This window comes from Amphiura filiformis, chromosome 6 (genome assembly GCF_039555335.1).
Source record: "Amphiura filiformis chromosome 6, Afil_fr2py, whole genome shotgun sequence".
Classification (NCBI taxonomy): Eukaryota; Metazoa; Echinodermata; class Ophiuroidea; order Amphilepidida; family Amphiuridae; genus Amphiura; species Amphiura filiformis.
The window spans coordinates 22,444,138-22,463,118 of record NC_092633.1 but is presented as its reverse complement, the minus strand read 5'-3'; the positions used below and the strand labels follow the sequence as shown (position 1 = coordinate 22,463,118).

At 38.9% G+C, this 18,981-nt stretch overlaps 2 protein-coding genes across 2 annotated transcripts; both read right to left on the bottom strand.

Moving 5' to 3' along the window:
- Positions 1-832: 832 nt before the first annotated feature.
- Positions 833-7,918, bottom strand: LOC140154414 (hyalin-like). The gene is made up of 6 exons (XM_072176981.1): positions 7,792-7,918; positions 5,907-6,149; positions 5,526-5,768; positions 4,364-4,509; positions 3,920-4,058; positions 833-1,215 (listed from the first exon to the last, which is right to left on the bottom strand). The coding sequence occupies exons 1-6, from the start codon at positions 7,916-7,918 to the stop codon at positions 833-835; spliced, it is 1,281 nt and encodes a 426-aa protein (XP_072033082.1).
- A 231-nt stretch (positions 7,919-8,149) lies between these two features.
- On the bottom strand, positions 8,150-15,989 carry LOC140154412 (lactadherin-like). Its single transcript, XM_072176980.1, has 6 exons — positions 15,735-15,989; positions 15,041-15,179; positions 13,411-13,653; positions 9,323-9,471; positions 8,684-8,874; positions 8,150-8,315 (listed from the first exon to the last, which is right to left on the bottom strand). The coding sequence occupies exons 1-6, from the start codon at positions 15,987-15,989 to the stop codon at positions 8,150-8,152; spliced, it is 1,143 nt and encodes a 380-aa protein (XP_072033081.1).
- Between the last annotated feature and the right edge of the window lie 2,992 nt (positions 15,990-18,981).

Below are 18,981 nucleotides of genomic sequence, written 5' to 3'. Positions count from 1 at the left end.
TCAGAGAGCACGACCCATACACAGCCATTAGCCTCATAGCCTTTTAGCTATTATTCATCTAAAAACCTCATATTGGTCACCGTGATACCAGCCAATGATCCTATAGTGACCAACTCTGGTCAAAATCAACGGCGGTTTAAAATATGCAAATGCACCGATTCCATAGGCAAAGCGTTGTAATTGCAAAGAATTTTTACCATTAGTCATCTATTGACCTCGCATTGGTCATGTGACACCAGCAACTGATCCTGTAGTAGCCAACTCTAGTCAAAACCGACCGCGTTTTAAAATACACAAATGCACCGATTCTAAAAGTAAAGCGATGAGCTCTCGGACTTACCTGTTACTGTTATAGTAAAGGAATCGGTCGCTTGATTGCCACTAGGGTCGGTTGCATTGAATGTCACGGTTTTGGTGCCGATAGGAAAGTTCGATCCATTCGTGGCGTCTGACGTTAGTGTCACATCACCAGAATTATCAGAAGCTGTTGGATCTATCCAAGACACAGCAGCAGTTGCGGAATTCGAATCCGTGTTACTGTATATTGCGGTTGGTGTACCAGTAATAGTAGGCATTTCAGCATCTGTAGGTAAAGAAAAAAGAAGCTAATTTGTGTTCAGTGAGCACGACCCATACATAGCCATAGCCTTTTAGTTATTATTCAACGGTGTTTTAAAATATACCAATGCACCGATTCCAAGAACATATCGTTGTGGCTGTGCAGAAAGTTGACCAACCCTCTTGGACCTACCTGATACTGTTATAGTTAGCCATTGGCCTGTATAATTTGTAGCCATTAGTAATCCATTGACCTCGAATTGGTCACGTGATATCAACCAACAATTCTATAGTAACAACTTTGGTCAAAATCAACGGCGATTAAAATAATACAAATGCACCGATTCCAAGAGCAAAGTGTTGTGGCTGCGTAGAAAGTTGACCAACCCTCTTCAACCGATCTCCCAGACATACCTGATACTGTTATAGTGAAGGAAACGGTCGCTTGATTGCCGCTAGGGTCGGTTGCAGTGAACGTCACGGTGTTGGTGCCGATAGGAAAGTTTGATCCGCTAGTGGCATCTGACGTTAGTGTCACAGTACCAGAATTATCAGAAGCCGTTGGATCTGTCCAAGACACAGCAGCGGTCGCAGAATTCGAATCCGTGTTGGTGGTTATTGCGGATGGTGTGTCAGTAATAGTAGGTATTTCAGTATCTGTAATTAAAGAAAAAGTAGAGTTAATTTGTGTTCAGCATGTTCAGAGAGCACCACCTTTGGCCATAGCTTATACTGACCGCAGCTGACTAATGATGATTATGACCAAAGTTGGTCACTGTATGATTATTGGCTGGTGTCATTATGCAAGGTCTAGGGATGACTAATGGCTAAAAGGCTATACTGACAGTTGTGTTGTAGAATGTTCTTATGCAGCCACGTAAACCTTCCCTGATAAAGGGTATATATTGGTCTTTTTTACTGTATTACTACATAAGGAAATTTTTAATTGTTACATATCAAAAATCCAAAATATTTGCATATATGTCCGTTGTCTTGCCCGAGGTTGATTATTGTGATGTTAGTTGGTCAAATGCTGGAAAAACCCTCCTGAACGTTAAAGGTTGGCTGGTGTTGGTAATAGATTGTATGTTGACCTGCACAGAAATGAGATGCGGAGAGGTTCCATCTGTCAAAGTACGCTCCAAGACACTCTCCCACCGTGTCCAAGCGCCTTCTTTAGTTTGACCTACTGCTGTAGCGAATCTCTTCTTCTCTTCTGCCTCTCTTATCTCTTATCCCACCCCCGATCCCACCATTTTGTGCGTAGATAAACCAAGCCCTTAACGGCCTAGCTGGGTAGCACCAACCATCTCATTGTGCTTCAGTCTTGACTCTGTCACCTCAACTGCCAAGTTGGCTGTCCCCTTTCTCCCTGACCTAACTGCAACACAGCTGAGAAACATGCAATACTTGACTTCCCGTTAGTTGTTCTCGCGCCAAATATAAAGCATAGCATAGCCACTTTTCATAAGATATGACATGAATTGGTCTATTGAAGGGCAGTCTGCAAAAGACTCAGAGCTGGAATGACTGGATGGGAAGGTTTAAGATACCACCATCATCATTAACGTGTACAAGCACCCCAGGGCGCCTGGTTACAACATTTTTACCAGTGTTCGCTCCTCCCTGTACATGCAGTAACTGTGATGCAGGCGATTTCAATGCCACCACACAAATAGTTTACTTAGGATGCAACAGAGATGGTAACGGCCTTAAAGAACGTGCATCTGTCATTGACCTTATACTTCTAGGTGACGCACAGGAGCTAAACAACTTCCATTAAGCTCGATGACACCCATTAAATCCACTGGAACACAGGTACAATCTGCTACGAGAACTATACTGGTCTTTGGCCAATAGTGGCGGTCTGTAACGTTGTAAAACATCAGTAGGGCCGAAGACGATCTATATACTCTAGTCCGACGAGTAGGACTCGAAGGGCGCCATGTGTATTGCTTGACTGGTGCGCACTTTTGTGAATTTACTGCAGGGACTTTATTAATGCGCGCAGTAACAAAAACAGAATAATTCTCGCCAATTACGAGGTGATCATAGTATACATTCAGACCCGAGTCTGTAATACCCGCAAATATTCTGCATAAAGCCCCACCCCTGGCCTTTGCCATAACCGTCAATCCTCCGTAGGCCGGGTGCTGGACGAGTTCCCGTATAATGGTCCCAACACAGACCATCATTCTTCCCCTCAACATCGCTGGCTGCCCAAACATCAAGTTAACCATTTAAACAATGGAATTTCAGAAGAGCCGACTGGAGAAAAATCCAAAAAGTCAGCAATATACCTGCTTTGAAATTACCTCCACTATAAGTACCATTCTGGACACGTCCAGTCTTTCAGGCTAACAGTTATATACTAATCAGTGCAGCCAAGAAACCCATTCCCTGTGGTTATCAGAGGGAATGTGCAAAACGTCCATGTTGGGATGAGAAGAACACACAGATGCTACTATGCGAAACGATAAGAACAAGATAAGAAGCGACCCGAATGCTGGATTGAACCCATTCCAGGCCGTAAAACTTGACATGCAGTCAACCGCCTTCCAACATCCATCCATGCAAATGAGACAAAAGCGCACTGGATAGCCACCATGTGGTCACAGTTAGTGATAGTCAACATCATCTCTCCATTACACCGCTACATAGTACGCAATGGAGTTTCAATGCCAATATGTGCAAATGGCTCTCTCAGAGCCAAACTTATAAATGTGGAGCATTGCAGCAGACATCCAACCGCAGCCAACCACGTCATTTGATGAGTGCCTGCTCTATTACATACCAAATGGAATACAAGGCAGATATTGACGCAGAGACTAGACATTGGATGCTCATCACTCAACCTGAGATCCGACTGCCCTTTGATTTTAAAATTTCATTTACATATAGAAGAAGGGACACCGGCGATTTTTGAAACATCGATTATAATAATAATTATTACCCGGAAGGATTCCTATCGGTGTGCACTCTGAATAACCACAAAATCCTTTAATCTAGATTCTAAACCCATCAGTCTGTGACGACTGATCCATCTTGTTGTCGTAATTGGAGGCAGTGGCGGCGGAAGCATTAAAATTTAGCGATGGCGAACATATTTTGACCGATGATACAGGGACATTTGCGCGCACAATTGTGCAATTTTACCCGTTTTGGGCGTTTTTTCAGGCTGAAAAGGAAGATGCACGAGACTGTGTTTTTCAGGCTGAAAAGGAAGGTGCACGGGGCAATTATTGTTTTATTGTTTCTCCTATTACGATTTATTGGGGGACGTTACCCCACGGCAAAATTTAGGAAACACGTCACCATGTCCACCGTCAATGATTGGAAGTAGCTAGAACATACTTTATACCTTGACAACCAAGGATTTCAAAACGCATGCTGATGTGACTGCGCCAGGCGGTAGGGACTATTCTGATATAAGCTGCTGTAACTTCTGCAGGGAAAAGATTGGTGACAACCGTGTGTTGATTGGTGCTTCCATCAAATATCTGTAATATGGAATAGAAGGATTTGAATATCAAAAAGAAGAAAATGCTCTTGCTCGTTCATGTCTTTATCGCGTAAAACTCCTGAACATGTTGAATAGATAACTAAGAAAACCAGAAGTGACAGTGTTATCCATGAAGTTGTCTAAGTTAGATGTGTGCTATTCTTGCCACCGTCAATACCTCAATATAAAAACGTAGTCATTTTATTTCTGTTTTGTATTCACTTTAATGTTAATATCTAAGAAGAACACGACACAAAACACGCAGTTTTTAAATGTAGATGAAGATTGAAAACAAAAGCTCACCATATCGGCCTCATTGTTGGTTTGCTGAACATACGTCCACGAGCTACCGTCATTACTGTATTGCACTTTAAAATATGTCACCCATTGGCCAGAATCTGCTCTTCCTTGGATCTGCACACCAGTAACCGACATTGTCTCACCCAGATCTGCCTGGATCCATTGGTTGGCATTGTTATATCTGGCACTCCAAGATCCAGAAGTGCCGGACTGAGCAGGGCGGTTCAGACGAGCATTACTGGCTCCATGGTTGGAATTCCATACGGAGGAAGCCGTGATTTGGCTGTCACTTATCCCACCATCCTCTACGCCGAGAGGATCTTGGCAAGTAACGGATCGTTTCCGCGCCACTCTCCCAGTATTCCCCAGTCAAAAACAACAAATCATGAAAATACTATTACTTTGGGTGAAAATGTTTTGAAACATTTCGTCAAATTTGAAATAAATTGGCACATTGTTTTTAACTTAACATATTTTTGGCAACTGTCTAAAAATCACCCACTCATAAATCAAAATTGACCTTGAAAAATAAAGTAACTGTTCCCATCTTCACAGCTACACGTATCTACTAAAAAATCACGTTATACACGTAAAAGAAGCCCCAAAGTTGAAAAATAGCTCTTTGTGTTTTGGAGATGGAGTATTTTAAATGTAAACATGGTTAATATTTGCAAAGGTGCGTTTTACTCACTTTACGCAGAACTGACAGTACGAATCATGAACATGATGAATACTATATGGTAGGTTTTTATATAGATTTAAAGTGTTTCATGACGCATAATAGCTCATAATGACACGTTAATAAACCTTGTTGCGTAATTGTTTAAATTTCAGTCTTTTTCATCTTCGTTTCCTTAGTTTTACTTTATCTTCCGAATTTGCGACCGCGTTTTGAAGAGCGAAGCGTTGTTGGCGTTACACCAACCAATGATCGTATAGTGATCAACTTTGGTCAAAATTAACCAAAGCAAATGCAGACAATAGCTTTAAAAAGTGACAGTGTGGGTTCAAAACGGGGCAAATGATAACATGCATGTAGCTCCCACATGGCTGACGTCCATCTGCACAGCTAATATTAAACATAAGTCCAGAGACTCGATAAGCAAAGTGTTGAAGACTGCGCGAAGATTTGACCAGCCCACTTCAACCGAGCTCTTAGACTTACCTGTTACTGTTATAGTGAAGGAATCGGTCGCTTGATTGCCACTAGGGTCGGTTGCGGTGAACGTCACGGTGTTGGTGCCGATAGGAAAGTTTGATCCGCTCGTGGCGTCTGACGTTAGTGTCACAGCACCGGAATTATCAGAAGCCGTTGGATCTATCCAAGACACAGCAGCGGTCGCAGAATTCGAATCCGTGTCGGTGGTTATTGCGGATGGTGTGCCAGTAATAGTAGGCGTTTCAGCATCTGCAATTAAAGAAAAACGTAAAGCTATTTCGTGTTTCGTGAGCACAACCCTTAACCATTAGCTTATAATTTTAGCCATTTGTCATCAATTGACCTTGAAAAAATAACCACCCCCTTCAACCGAGCTCTCGGATTTACCTGTTACTGTTATAGTGAAGGAAACAGTCGCTTGATTGCCACTAGGGTCGGTTGCAGTGAATGTCACGGTGTTGGTGCCGATAGGAAAGTTTGATCCGCTCGTGGCGTCTGACGTTAGTGTTACAGCACCAGAATTATCAGAAGCCGTTGGATCTGTCCAAGACACAGCAGCGGTCGCGGAATTCGAATCCGTGTTTGTGGTTATTGCTGATGGTGTGTCAGTAATAGTAGGCATTTCATCATCTGTAATTAAAAAAGAAACGTAGAGCAAATTTGTGTTCGGAGAGCACGACCCTTAGCCATTAGCCAAGGCTATAGCTTCGCAGCCGACCAATAAGGATTGTGACCAAAATTATTAAAAAGACTAGTTTGCGTATGACGTCCTGTCAACCAGACCAAAAATGCTGTACTGCGCAGGTCAGTTTGCACCTTTGCCCTGACGTCAGACGCAAACTAGTCTTTTAATTCGATCTTCAATTATATAGGATCATTGCCCAGCAAATACAAAAATGTTTTTAAAACATTTGAAACAAGTTATTTTGGGGGTTTTGGTTTAGGTAAAAACGTTCTAATGTAATGAAAACGTTTTAAAACGTTCTGTATAGAAACACACTACAACAGTATTTTTTAAATGTTTTCAAAATGTTATTGTAAACTATTTTTTGGAAATATGTTTTGCCAAATATTTTGTCAACACTTAAATAACATTATGTTAAACTATTTGCAGTAGGTTATCAACAAAATGCTTTTGGATGGTATAAAAACGTTTTATACCCTTTATATACCCTTCATGTAACCCCGGCATGTAACCCGACATTTTTCTGGCAACCTTTTATATCCTTTTGCGAATGATGTCGAAAACGTTTTGTGTTTGCTGGGTGGCTGGTGTCATGTGACCATACTACCAATGCAAGGTCTATGGATGACGGATGGCTAAAAGGCTAAACAAATGTGTTGCAGAATGTTCTTATGCTACCACGTAAACCTTCCCTGGTCGATGGAATATATTGGTCTTTTTACATTTTACTGTATTAAAAAAATTGTAACTATTGATATACCAAATTATTGGATATGTCAGTTGTCTGCCCGGGGTTGATTATTGTGATGTTAGTTGGTCTAATGCTGGTTAAACCCTCCGGGACAAGTTCCCCTACCAAAAACAAAAATAGGTAGAGCTATTATTAGTGTACCGTTGGGCATTTTAACCAGCATAGCAAGAGTATACACAGTTATTAGCTCTCAATAGATTTACTGTACGCATGAAAAAACAACTATTTTTCTTCTTTGTGCGTTTCTCAGTTTTTCAAAACTAACATTTTCTTGCATTTCAGATTGAGTGATATAAGTATGAAGAAAAACATAGGATCCAGATTCACCAAACCAAATGGTCGCCATATTCGGCTTTCATGACGAAAGAGCTCAGGATCCTAAAAAAGAGCTCAGGATTTCCTGAACGAGATCACATTTTGAATGTCTACAAAATTGTTTCGTAAATGATACGGATTGCTCATTTTTGCTAAACATTCAAATAGCACGTGCTAAATTAGGAATCAGAGCCTAACTATTTCATTAGCATTTCATGTATTTCACCGCGTGCAGGGACACAGGTGAGATGTGAGCAACCTTGTAGTGGCCTCTAATGTCAATGGTCTTAAACCCGGGTCTTACAGCTTTCAGTATAATAGTTCCATAGGTACACCATAGATTACATCATTCACAGTGTATAATGAATGCGTTTTGGATAGAACTGAGACTCGAGCCAAGCTTTTTTTCAGAGCGGGTGGCAGTCGCCATCGAAGGCACGGATGCTGGGTTACTGCAGTTGAACGTAGACGTTTTTATCAGGGCTAAGATATCCATCATTAAACAGCTGGCATACACCAACAAAAGTAAAAGATATGGCCAGCTGACCTGTCTGAACTGGCTGAGGATGCTTTGGACCACACCCACGACGATAGCTGACGATCATGATTCTGCAGCATCCAGCTCTGTGCAGCATCTGATGCTACCATGTTAATCTCTCTTCTGGTGAAGCCTAGATCTCGCAACCACTTCTGAAAAGTGTGTGCAACAAAATCACTGCAGCCGACTTGGAATAGTCTTTTTATCTCTGTCTTTCATTATATCTGGGCCAGCCCTAATGAATTCGTGAATTGAAACTCTATGACCTGGACTTAGAGCCCTCCTTCACAAATGATATGTAGCGCTTTATGTTGGTTGGAGCTTGAGAAATATTATTTCGATCAACTTGCAGCTGGATTGCCTCTATTATCAGCAAGAGCAGGTGTACATGCACTCAGAATATGTTGCAAAGTACCTTTCCTTCCACAGTCATTACAACAGTAGTGTGTCTTGTCCTCATACCAGACGCTAAGGTTGGCCGGTGTTGGCAATAGATCATATGTTGACCTGCACAAAAATGAGATGCGAAGATCCATCTGCCAAAGTACGCTCCAAGACATGTTGCGTTGTTCAACACTCTCCTACCGTGTCCAAGCGCTTTCTTTAGCTTGACCTACTGCTGTAGCTAGGTGTCTTTGTTGTCATAATTTGAAGCAGGGACGGCAGAAGCATTAGAATTTAGCGATGGCGAACATATTTTGACCGATGGTACAGGGACATTTGCGCGCACAATTGTGCAATTTTACCCATTTTCAGGCTCAAAAAGAAGATGTACGGGACAATTATTGTTTTATTGTTTCTCCTATTAGGATGTTGTTGGGGATGTTTCCCCATGGCAACATTTAGGGAACACGTCCCCCCCCCCCCCCCCTCACCCACAGCACCGCCGCCAAAGATTGCAGGTAGCTAGAACAACATCCTTTATACCTTCACAACCAAGGACTTCAAAACGCATGCTGATGTGAGTGCTCCAGGCGGTAGGGACTATTCTGATATAAGCTGCCGTAACTTCTGCAGGGAAAAGATTGGTGACAACCGTATGTTGATCGGTGTTTCCAACAAATATCTGTAATATAGAATAAAAGGATTTGAATATCAAAAAGAAGAAAATGCTCCTGCTCGTTCATGTCTTTATCACGTAAAACTCCTCCTGAACATGTTAAATAGATAACTAAGAATATCAGTAGTGACATTAGCCTTTTCGAAGCATGGCTTAGGCTACACAATAGGAGGGCAGTATTCAATATGGGTAAAACCCGCCAAATTCCAAAGCCTTTACACATTCCGTGTAGCGCCATCCTATTGTGTCCGCCATACCTCTAAAAGGCTAATAGTGTTATCATGTAGTTGTCTAAGTTAGATGGGTGCTTTTCTTGGCACCGTCAATACCTCAGGTTTTTTTTATAAACGTAGTCATTTTATTTCTGTTTTGTATTCACTTTAATATCTAAGAAGAACACGACACAAAACACGCAGTTTTTAAATGTAGATGAAGATTGAAAACAAAAGCTCACCATATCGGCCTCATTGTTGGTTTGCTGAACATACGTCCACGAGCTACCGTCATTACTATATTGAACTTTATATTGTGTCACCCATTGGCCATAATGATCTGCTCTTCCTTGGATCTCCACACCAGTAACCGACATTGTCTCACCCAGATCTGCCTGGACCCATTGGTTGGCATTGTTATATTTGGCACTCCACGCTCCAGTAGTGCCGGACTGCGCAGGGCGATTCGGGGACTGCTCTATAATCCGACGCTTCTATAATCCGAAGGTTCTTTAGTCCGAAGGTTCGCTAGTCCGAACATGTGTTCATAGCATTCGCTAGTCCGAATTTTAAAAGAGGTTCTTTAGTCCGAAAAAAAAAAAAGAGTTCTTTATTCCGACGCTTCTTTATTTCGAAGGTTCTATAGTCCGAATTTTAAAAAGGTTCCCTAATCCGAATATTAAAGAGGTCCTTTAATCCGAATTTTAAAACGGTTCTCTAGTCCGAATATGAAAATAGGCTCTATAGTCCGAATTTTAAAAAGGGTTCTATAGTCCGAATATGGAAATAGGCTCTATAGTCCGAATTTTAAAAAAGCTTCTATAGTCCGAAATTGCAAAACGGTTCTATAGTCCGAAACAGATACCGTGTTCTTTAGTCCGAATTGGTAAACGGGTTCTATAGTCCGAATTTTATTTTCATCATTTGTTTCAGTGTCAAATCATCAATTGTTAAATACATATCCGATGAAGTTCAACATGGTTGCTTTTTTCTGGATATTTTCCGTAGCATACATTGACATTTATCTTTATTCTGATGGTATTTTCATCATTTTTATCTGTTATTCATTCCGTTATAATATTATATACTAGTAAGAGACTCAACACTCTACGGTGTATTTGAGCTCTAGTTTTAATAGCGCTATCCTGCGATGCATGTAAATGCTGCGGCTTTTGTCTAAAACAAATTTGTTTACAGAATAGTATGATTTTATCTTGCGATTTGAAGGGGTGTAACATATCCTGGCTGGCTTTTATCAAGGATGCGGGCGGTTAACATGCCTGCAATTGGCAGTGATGGCGGCTGGCCCTGGGATTGCTTGTCCCTTTTTTTGTTCGTTTTCATTCTGTCTTTCGTTGTTTTTCTTTTTTTCGTATACCTTTTTCCGAATCGTTCTTCTTTTTTGTTCGTCGTTTAGTTTGTTCTTTAATTCATTTGTTCATTGTTTCATTCTTGATTTCGTTCGATATTTTTTAACTCCCTTTCCCATTTTGTTTGTTTGTTCTGTATTCAAAATGTAGTATTTAATGTTATAAAAATTCGGACTATAGAACCTTTTTACCAATTCGGACTAAAGAACACGGTATCCGTTTCGGACTATAGAACCGTTTTGCAATTTCGGACTATAGAACCCTTTTTAAAATTCGGACTATAGATCTTATTTTCATATTCGGACTATAGAACCCTTTTTAAAATTCGGACTATAGAGCCTATTTTCATATTCGGACTAGAGAACCGTTTTTAAATTTTTTTTTAAAGAACCTCTTTTAATATTCGGATTAAGGAACCTTTTTTAAAATTCGGACTATAGAACCTTCGAAATAAAGAAGCGTCGGAATAAAGAACCTTCGTAATAAAGAACCGTCGGATTAAAGAACCTTCGGACTAAAGAACCGTCGGAATAAAGAACCTTCGGACTATAGAGCTTCCACCGGCGATTCACACGAGCATTACTGGCTCCATAGCCTGAAGCAAATACGGTGGAAGCTGTAATTTGGCTGTCAGTTATCCGACCATCTTCCATGCCGAGAGGATCTTGGCAAGTAACGGACCGTTTCTCACGCCACTCTCCCAGTATTCCCCAGTCAAAACAAACAAATCATGAAAATAACATTATTTGGGGTGAAAAAAGGTTTTGAAACATTTCGTCCAATTTGAAATAAATTGGCACATTGTTTTAACTTCACATGTTGCTGGCAACTGTCGAGATTTGTGGATACTTGGACGGGAAATTGGGCTATAATTTTGTCCGCAAAATAGGAGAAATTTGTTTAAATCACCCACCCATAAACCAAAATTGACCTTAAAAAAGTAACTGATGCCATCTTCACAGCTACACGTATCTACCCAAAACAAAATATAAACAAAAAACGTTATGCACGTAAAAGAAGCCTCAAAGTTGACAAATGTTTTTTGTGCTTTGAAGTATTGGAATATTTTAATGTTATATCATTGCAAATGTGCGTTTTACTTAACGCAGAACTAACAGTACGAATCATGAACACTATATGGTAGATTTTTATACAGATTTAAAACACATGATGCATAATGACGCGCTAATAAACCTTTAATTGTTATCCTCGTTTCGTTTCTTAGTTTTATTTTATTTTTCAAACTTGCGACCGCGTTTTGAAGAGCGAAGCGTTGGTTGGTTGCACAAAAAGTTGACCGACCCTCTTCAACCCACATGCCATGGTAAATAAAAGTTATGTTCCACCTATTTGTATGAACTACTGGTATAGGGGATTCTCCAATTTTAATTTTGAGAAAATATCTACGTGGGGTTCAATCCCATGTTGTGCCAAAGAGCCCAGCCTTATTTCACTTAATTGGAAAATTATTTAGAACATTTATCCTGCAAACGTTTTCTAATGTGAAATAGAAAAAGAAGATACAAATTTCTGCAATTCTTGTAATACTTTTGATCATCCAGAGCACTTTTCATTGTATAAAGATGATGAATTTGCTAACAGGGTTATTACACAAAATCTTGGAGAGACCTTCAAGGCTTCCTGCGAAAATGTTTTATTTAATTATCATAATGACATTATCAGGGCTCGTTCAAAATATATCAATTATGTTTTATGTATTGGTAAAATTTGCATTAGCAACTTCAGATACGGGTGTCATCCTTGTCTTCTGTTCCTCTGCAGAGGGATTTGATCCGCGATGACTTTAGCTAGTTGATCGCTGATCCACAGTTACTTGGATGACTTCCGTGTCTGTTCTTGGCTCTTAAGTTTCTTGTTTAATTTTCATATATGTGATGCGATCAAGCAAAATCAGTTGGAACTCGGAAATATTGATTTTGAGATATACCCAAACAAAGGAAAGATTTCCTTCTGTTTTCTTTTGGAAACTCTTTAGTTGCTCATATCGTTGGAACTGGTTGTTCAATTTCAATGGGGTTTTCTGCAAAATGCAGCTTTGTAAATGCTTTTTACTAAGAAACTGAAAATTTAATATTTCCGAGTTCCGACTGTTCCGCTCGTGGCGTCTGACTGATTTTGCTTGATCGCATCACATATGTGTAAATATAATAATACTATGCAATAAGTTTATGTGATATTCATATTGTATATTCTATGTGAATAAATGCATTTTGCCTGAAGATAAATAACAAATTATAGCATCTGCAGTTTAAAAAAAGTAAAGCTATTTTGTTTTCAGAGAGCACAACCCTTAGCCATTAGCCTATAACCTTCTAGCCATTACGGTCATCCATAGACCTCGCATTGGTAAGGTGGTCACGTGACACCAGTCAAAATTAACAACAGCAAATGCCCGGAGCAAATGCAGACAATTGCTTTGAAAAGTGACAGTGTGGGCTCAAAAGGGGCGGATGATAACATGCATGTAGTTCCCACATGGATGACGTCCATCTTCTTAGCTAGTATTATACATAAGTTCAACGGCTCGATAAGCAAAGTGTTGTAGGCTGCGCAAAGATTTGACCAGCCCTCTTCAACCGAGCTCTCGGACTTACCTGAGGAATCAGTCGCTTGATTGCCACTAGGATCGGTTGCAGTGAATGTCACGGTATTACTGCCGATAGTCTGACGTTAGTGTCACAGCACCAAAATTATCAGAGGCCGTTGCGCGTTGGATCTGTCCAAGACACAGCAGCTTTAGCCATTTTTCATCCATTGACCTCGAATTGTTCACGTGACACCCGTACCGGCCAATGATCTAAGTTTTAGTGACTAACTTTGGTCAAAATCAACCGCGTTTTAAAATGCACAAATGCACCGATTCCAAAAAGAATGTGTTGTTGGCTGGGCAAACATAATGACACCCCCCCCCCCCCCTTCAACCTAGCTCTTAGACTTACCTGTTACTGTTATAGTGAAGGAATCGGTCGCTTGATTGCCACTAGGGTCGGTTGCAGTGAACGTCACTGTGGTAGTGCCGATAGGAAAGTTTGATCCGCTCGTGCCGTCTGACGTTAATGTCACAGCACCAGAATTATCAGAAGCTGTTGGATCTGTCCAAGACACAGCAGCGGTCGCGGAATTCGAATCCGTGTTGGTGGTTATTGCGGATGGCGTGCCAGTAATAGTAGGCATTTCATCATCTGTAATTAAAAAAAGAAACGTAGAGCAAATTTGTGTTCAGACAGCACGACCCTTAGCCATTAGCCTATAGCTTCGCAGCCGACCAATTAGCCTTTTCGAGATATGGTGGACATAATATGATGGCGCTGCACGAATTGGGTAATGTCTTTTGAATTTGCCGGCTTTTACCCATATTGAAGACTGCCCTCCTATTGTGCACGCCATATCTCGAAAAGGCTAATGATGATTATGACCAAAGTTGATTACTATAGGATCATTTAGCTGGTGTCATGTGACCACGCTACTAATGCAAGGTCTATGGATAACTAATGGCTAAAAGGCTATTATACTGACAGTTGGGTTTCAGAATGTTGTTATGCCGCCACGTAAACCTTCCCTGGTCGATGGAATATATTGGTCTTTTTACATTTTACTGTATTAAAATATTGTTAACTATTGATACTCCAAAATTATTACATATGTCAGTTGTCTAGTATGAAGAAAATGTTTGCTAAACATTCAAATAGCGCGTGCTGGATTAGGAATCAGAGCCTAACTAAACTGAGCTCAAAAAGAAACTTATAATTTTTACAACTTGTGAATCACAAGGTCATATCTTAAAATACTGTCAATCAAAATGAACCAAAATTACACACAGGATTACCTTAATACTCTACTCAAAACACATGTCAGTAACCAAGCAGTTGTCCAACTGACACAACAGCAAAATGCGCTGTCATGGGACAGCTTCCTGGACTTCCTTCACTTTCACAGCCCAACATTTGGCACCCAGGACAAAAAATCTGTGAGAATGCACACAAGATCCTTGCACAGATGATAAAACGGTGCTGCTTTCTGCTTTTCGTACACTTTTTTCATGAAACAGGGCTGGGCTGTGAATGTGGTCCAGGAAGCTGTCCCATGTCAGTGCATTTTGCTGTTGTGTCAGTTGGATAACTGCTTGGTTACTGACATGTGTTAAGAGTAGAGTATTGAAGTAAATCTGTGTGTAATTTTGGTTCAATTTGATGGACAGGATTTCAAGATATGACCTTGTGAAAAATATAAGTTTCTTTTTGAAACTCAGTTTATTTAATTAACCTTTCTTCGTGTATTAAAAAGGGGTACTACACCCTTGATAAATTTATGTCTATTTTTGTGACTATTTTTGCAAATGCAAAATAGTCACAAATTTACTGAGGTGTAGAACCCCTTAATACACGAAGAAAGGCTAATTAAATAGTTAGGCTCTGATTCCTAATCCAGCACGTGCTATTTGAATTTATTTAAAGCTTTTATAATTTTATAGGTACACCATTGATTACATCATTCATCTATAGACCCATTGGTCCGAACGACTGGGCATCTTGTCGTCATAATCGGAGCACCTAAACCAACATGATTTACCTTCACAACCAACGAGTTCAAAACGCATGCTGATGTGTCCGTGCCAGGCGGTAGGGACTATTCTGATATAAGCCGCTGTAACTTCTGCAGGGAAAAGATTGGTGACAACCGTATTTTGATTGGTGCTTCCATCAAATATCTGTAATATGGAATAGAAGGATTTGAATATCAACAATAGGAATACCAGTGGTGACATGGTGACATGGTGTTATCAAGTAGTTGTCCAGGCTGGATGGATGCTTTTCAAATTATATAAAAACGTCGTAATTTGTTTCTGTTTTGTATTCGCTTTAATATTTATAAGTACTACACCCTCGATAAATTTGTGTCTATTTTGTATTTTTCTCAAAACTAATAACACAGTGGTAACAAAGTTATGTATATTATAGGGCAAGGAATCCAATTGCTACACTGGAATTTCAGTGACCCAAATCAAGCGGTTTGTTATTTATGATAAGAAATAAGGTACCGCTAGGATGTACCTCTCGTTTCCTGTCATATACACTGAACCGCTTGTCTTGAGTCACTGAAATTTCAGTGTAGTAATTGGATTCCTTGCCCCAATAATATATATAACTTTTGTTACCAGCGTGTTATTATTTTTTGAGAAAAATGCAAGAATAGTCACAAATTTACCACAGGGGTGTATTATACTGCAACCAGTTTTAAAGCGTACATAAAGATAAAAACTCACCATATCGCCCTCACTGTTGGTTTGCTGAACAAACGTCCACGAGCTACCGTCATTACTGTATTGGACTTTAAATTGTGTCACCCATTGGGGATAGTCTGCTCTTCCTTGAATCTGCACACCAGCCACTGAGATTGAATCACCCAGATCTGCCTGGATCCATTGGTTGGCATTGTTATATCTGGAGCACCACGATCCACAGCCGGACTGTGCAGGGCGATTCAGACGAGCATTACTGGCTCCACAGTTGAAGCCCATTCGGTGGAAGCCGTCATTTGGCCGTCACTTATCCGACTATCCTCTACGCCGAGAGGGTCTTGGCAAGTAACGGACCGTTTCCCGCGCCACTCTCCTAATATCCCCCAGTCAAAACAAACAAATCATGAAAATAACATTATTTTGGGTGAAAATGTGCGGCAAATTTGAAATAAATTGGCACATTGTTTTTATCTTCCCGTATTTTGGGTCGACAATTGTGGATGGGCGGGAAATTGGGCTGTAAACTGTGTCCGGAAAATATGAAAAAAAAAAAAAAAAGAATCACCCGTGGACCCATATACCAAAATTCGCTCTTAATATCCCCAGTCAAAACAAACAAATCATGAAAATAACATTATTTTGGGTGAAAATGTTCGGCAAATTTGAAATAAATTGGCACAATTTTTATCTATCCATATTTTGGGTCGACAATTGTGGATGGGCGGGTAATTGGGCTATAAACTTTGTCCGAAAAATATCAGAAAATAAGAAAATAAAAAAGAATCACCCACCCATATACCAAAATTTACTTTGAAAATTAAAGCAATTGATGTCAACTTCACAGCTATTCATATTTACCCAAAACAAAAAAATAAACAAAAATGTATACACGTAAAAGAAGCCCCAAAGTTGTATTTCTAATGTTATCATGGTAATATTACAAATGTGTGTTTTGGGCACAGACCCGAAGCTTTTGCCACTGTCTTTTTTCTTTTCTCACCAGCAAAATAACTTGCCCCTGAACCATCAAAATCTATGAGCAAAACAATATGCAGGTTTTAATCACATAATTCTTCGAAAGTGTATCTTATGTACGATTTCAGGACAGAGGACAAACATAAAAAGACTAAATAAAGAGCTTTTATGTTTTCCCAGATATGATATTGTGACTCAAAAAAGTTGAGTCTAGGTCGATTGTAATCTCAAATTCACAGATATTTTATACTATTAATTTAGGTGTATATTTCTTTTCAAAACATGCCGTATTTATTAGACATGTTAGAGAGCTTACGATTTCAAACGTACGTATCATACGCCCGTGCATCTTTCAAAATCCCCTCACATGAGAGTGGTTTGAATAGATTCACAACATTATGATATACGTACTTTTGAAATCGCATGGCTCTCTATTATGTTAACTTTCAACTACTTGCGATTTCCAAACGTACGTTTCAAACGCCCGTGCATTTATTCAAAATCACTCTCATGTGACGGGATCTTGAATAAATGCACGGGCATTTGAAACGAACGTGTGGAAATCGCAAGCTCTCTAATGTACTAACCGTACTGAGCCGCCGAGCCTCCAAGACACGTAATCTCTTCAATTAACAAGAGGAACGTATATGCGACAAATAATACGTACGTCTGCAAAAAATATAAAACAATTGGGCAAAACCAATAGACGACTATTTATCAAGTGTTGGTTATAATTTGTCCAACGTAAAAAAATACAATATGCAAAAATGTTTCACCAATTGGTTATGATAATGGTAGTTCGGTGTTATTTGAACAGAGATTAAGATTAACTCGAATTAAGTTTGATTTAGCTGTCTACTGAAGATAGCTCATCGAATTAAATTTAATTTTGCTATCTACTGATGATAGCTCATATCGCCGTTTTGAGTTTAATTTAGATTTCTACTGAAGAGAGCTCAATAGCTCATATTGAATTAAGTTTAATATAGCTATCTACTGAAGAGAGCTCAATAGCTCATACTGAATTAAGTTTAATTCAGCTATCTACTGAAGAGAGCTTATATCGAATTTAGTTTAATTTGCTATCTACTGAAGATAGCTCATATCGAATTAAGTTTAATTTAGCTATCTACTGAAGATAGCTCATATTGAATTAAGTTTAATTTTGCTATCTACTGAAGATAGCTCATATCGAATTAAGTTTAATTTTGCGATCTACTGAAGATAGTTCATATCGAATTAAGTTTAATTTTGCAATCTCCTGAAGATAGTTCATATCAATTTAAGTTTGATTTAGCTACCTACTGAAGAGAGCTCATATCGAATTAAGTTTAATTTAGCTATCTACTGAAGATAGCTCATATTGAATTAAGTTTCATTTTGCTATCTACTGAAGATAGCTCATATCGAATTAAGTTTAATTTTGCGATCTACTGAAGATAGTTCATATCGAATTAAGTTTAATTTTGCAATCTCCTGAAGATAGTTCATATCAATTTAAGTTGGATTTAGCTATCTACTGAATATAGCTCATATCGAATTAAGTTTAATCAATTAAATTGAATTAAGTAGGTATCTACTGAAGATAGCTCAATAGCTCATATTGAATTTAATTTTGCTATCTACTGAAGATAGCTCATATCGAATTTAGTGTTAGCTATCACCTGAAGATAATTCATATCAAATTCAATTTAATTTTGCTATCTACTGAAGATAGCTCATATCAAATTCAATTTAATTTAGCTATCTACTGAAGATAGCTCATATCGAATTAAGTTTAATCAATTAAATTGAATTAAGTAGGTATCTACTGAAGATAGCTCAATAGCTCATATTGAATTTAATGTTGCTATCTACTGAAGATAGCTCATATCATTAATTCTAATGAATTAAAGTTTAATTTTGCTTTTGCTACCTACTGAAGATAGCTCATGCATATTGAATTAAGTTTAATTTAGCTATCTACTGAAGATATCTCATATTGAATTAAGTTTAATTTTGCTATCTACTGAGGATAGCACATATCGAATTAAGTTTAATTTAGCTATCTACTAAAGGTAACTCAATAGCTCATATTGAATTAAGTTCAATTTAACTATCTACTGAAGATAGTTCATATCGATTTAAGTTTGATTTAGCTATCTACTGAAGATAGCTCATATTGAATTAAGTTTAATTTAGCTGTCTACTGAAGATAGCTGAAAACAAATTATGTTTATCTTGTTACTTACTGAAGATAGATCGAATTAAGTTTAATTTTGCTATCTACTGAAGATAGCTCATATTGAATTAAGTT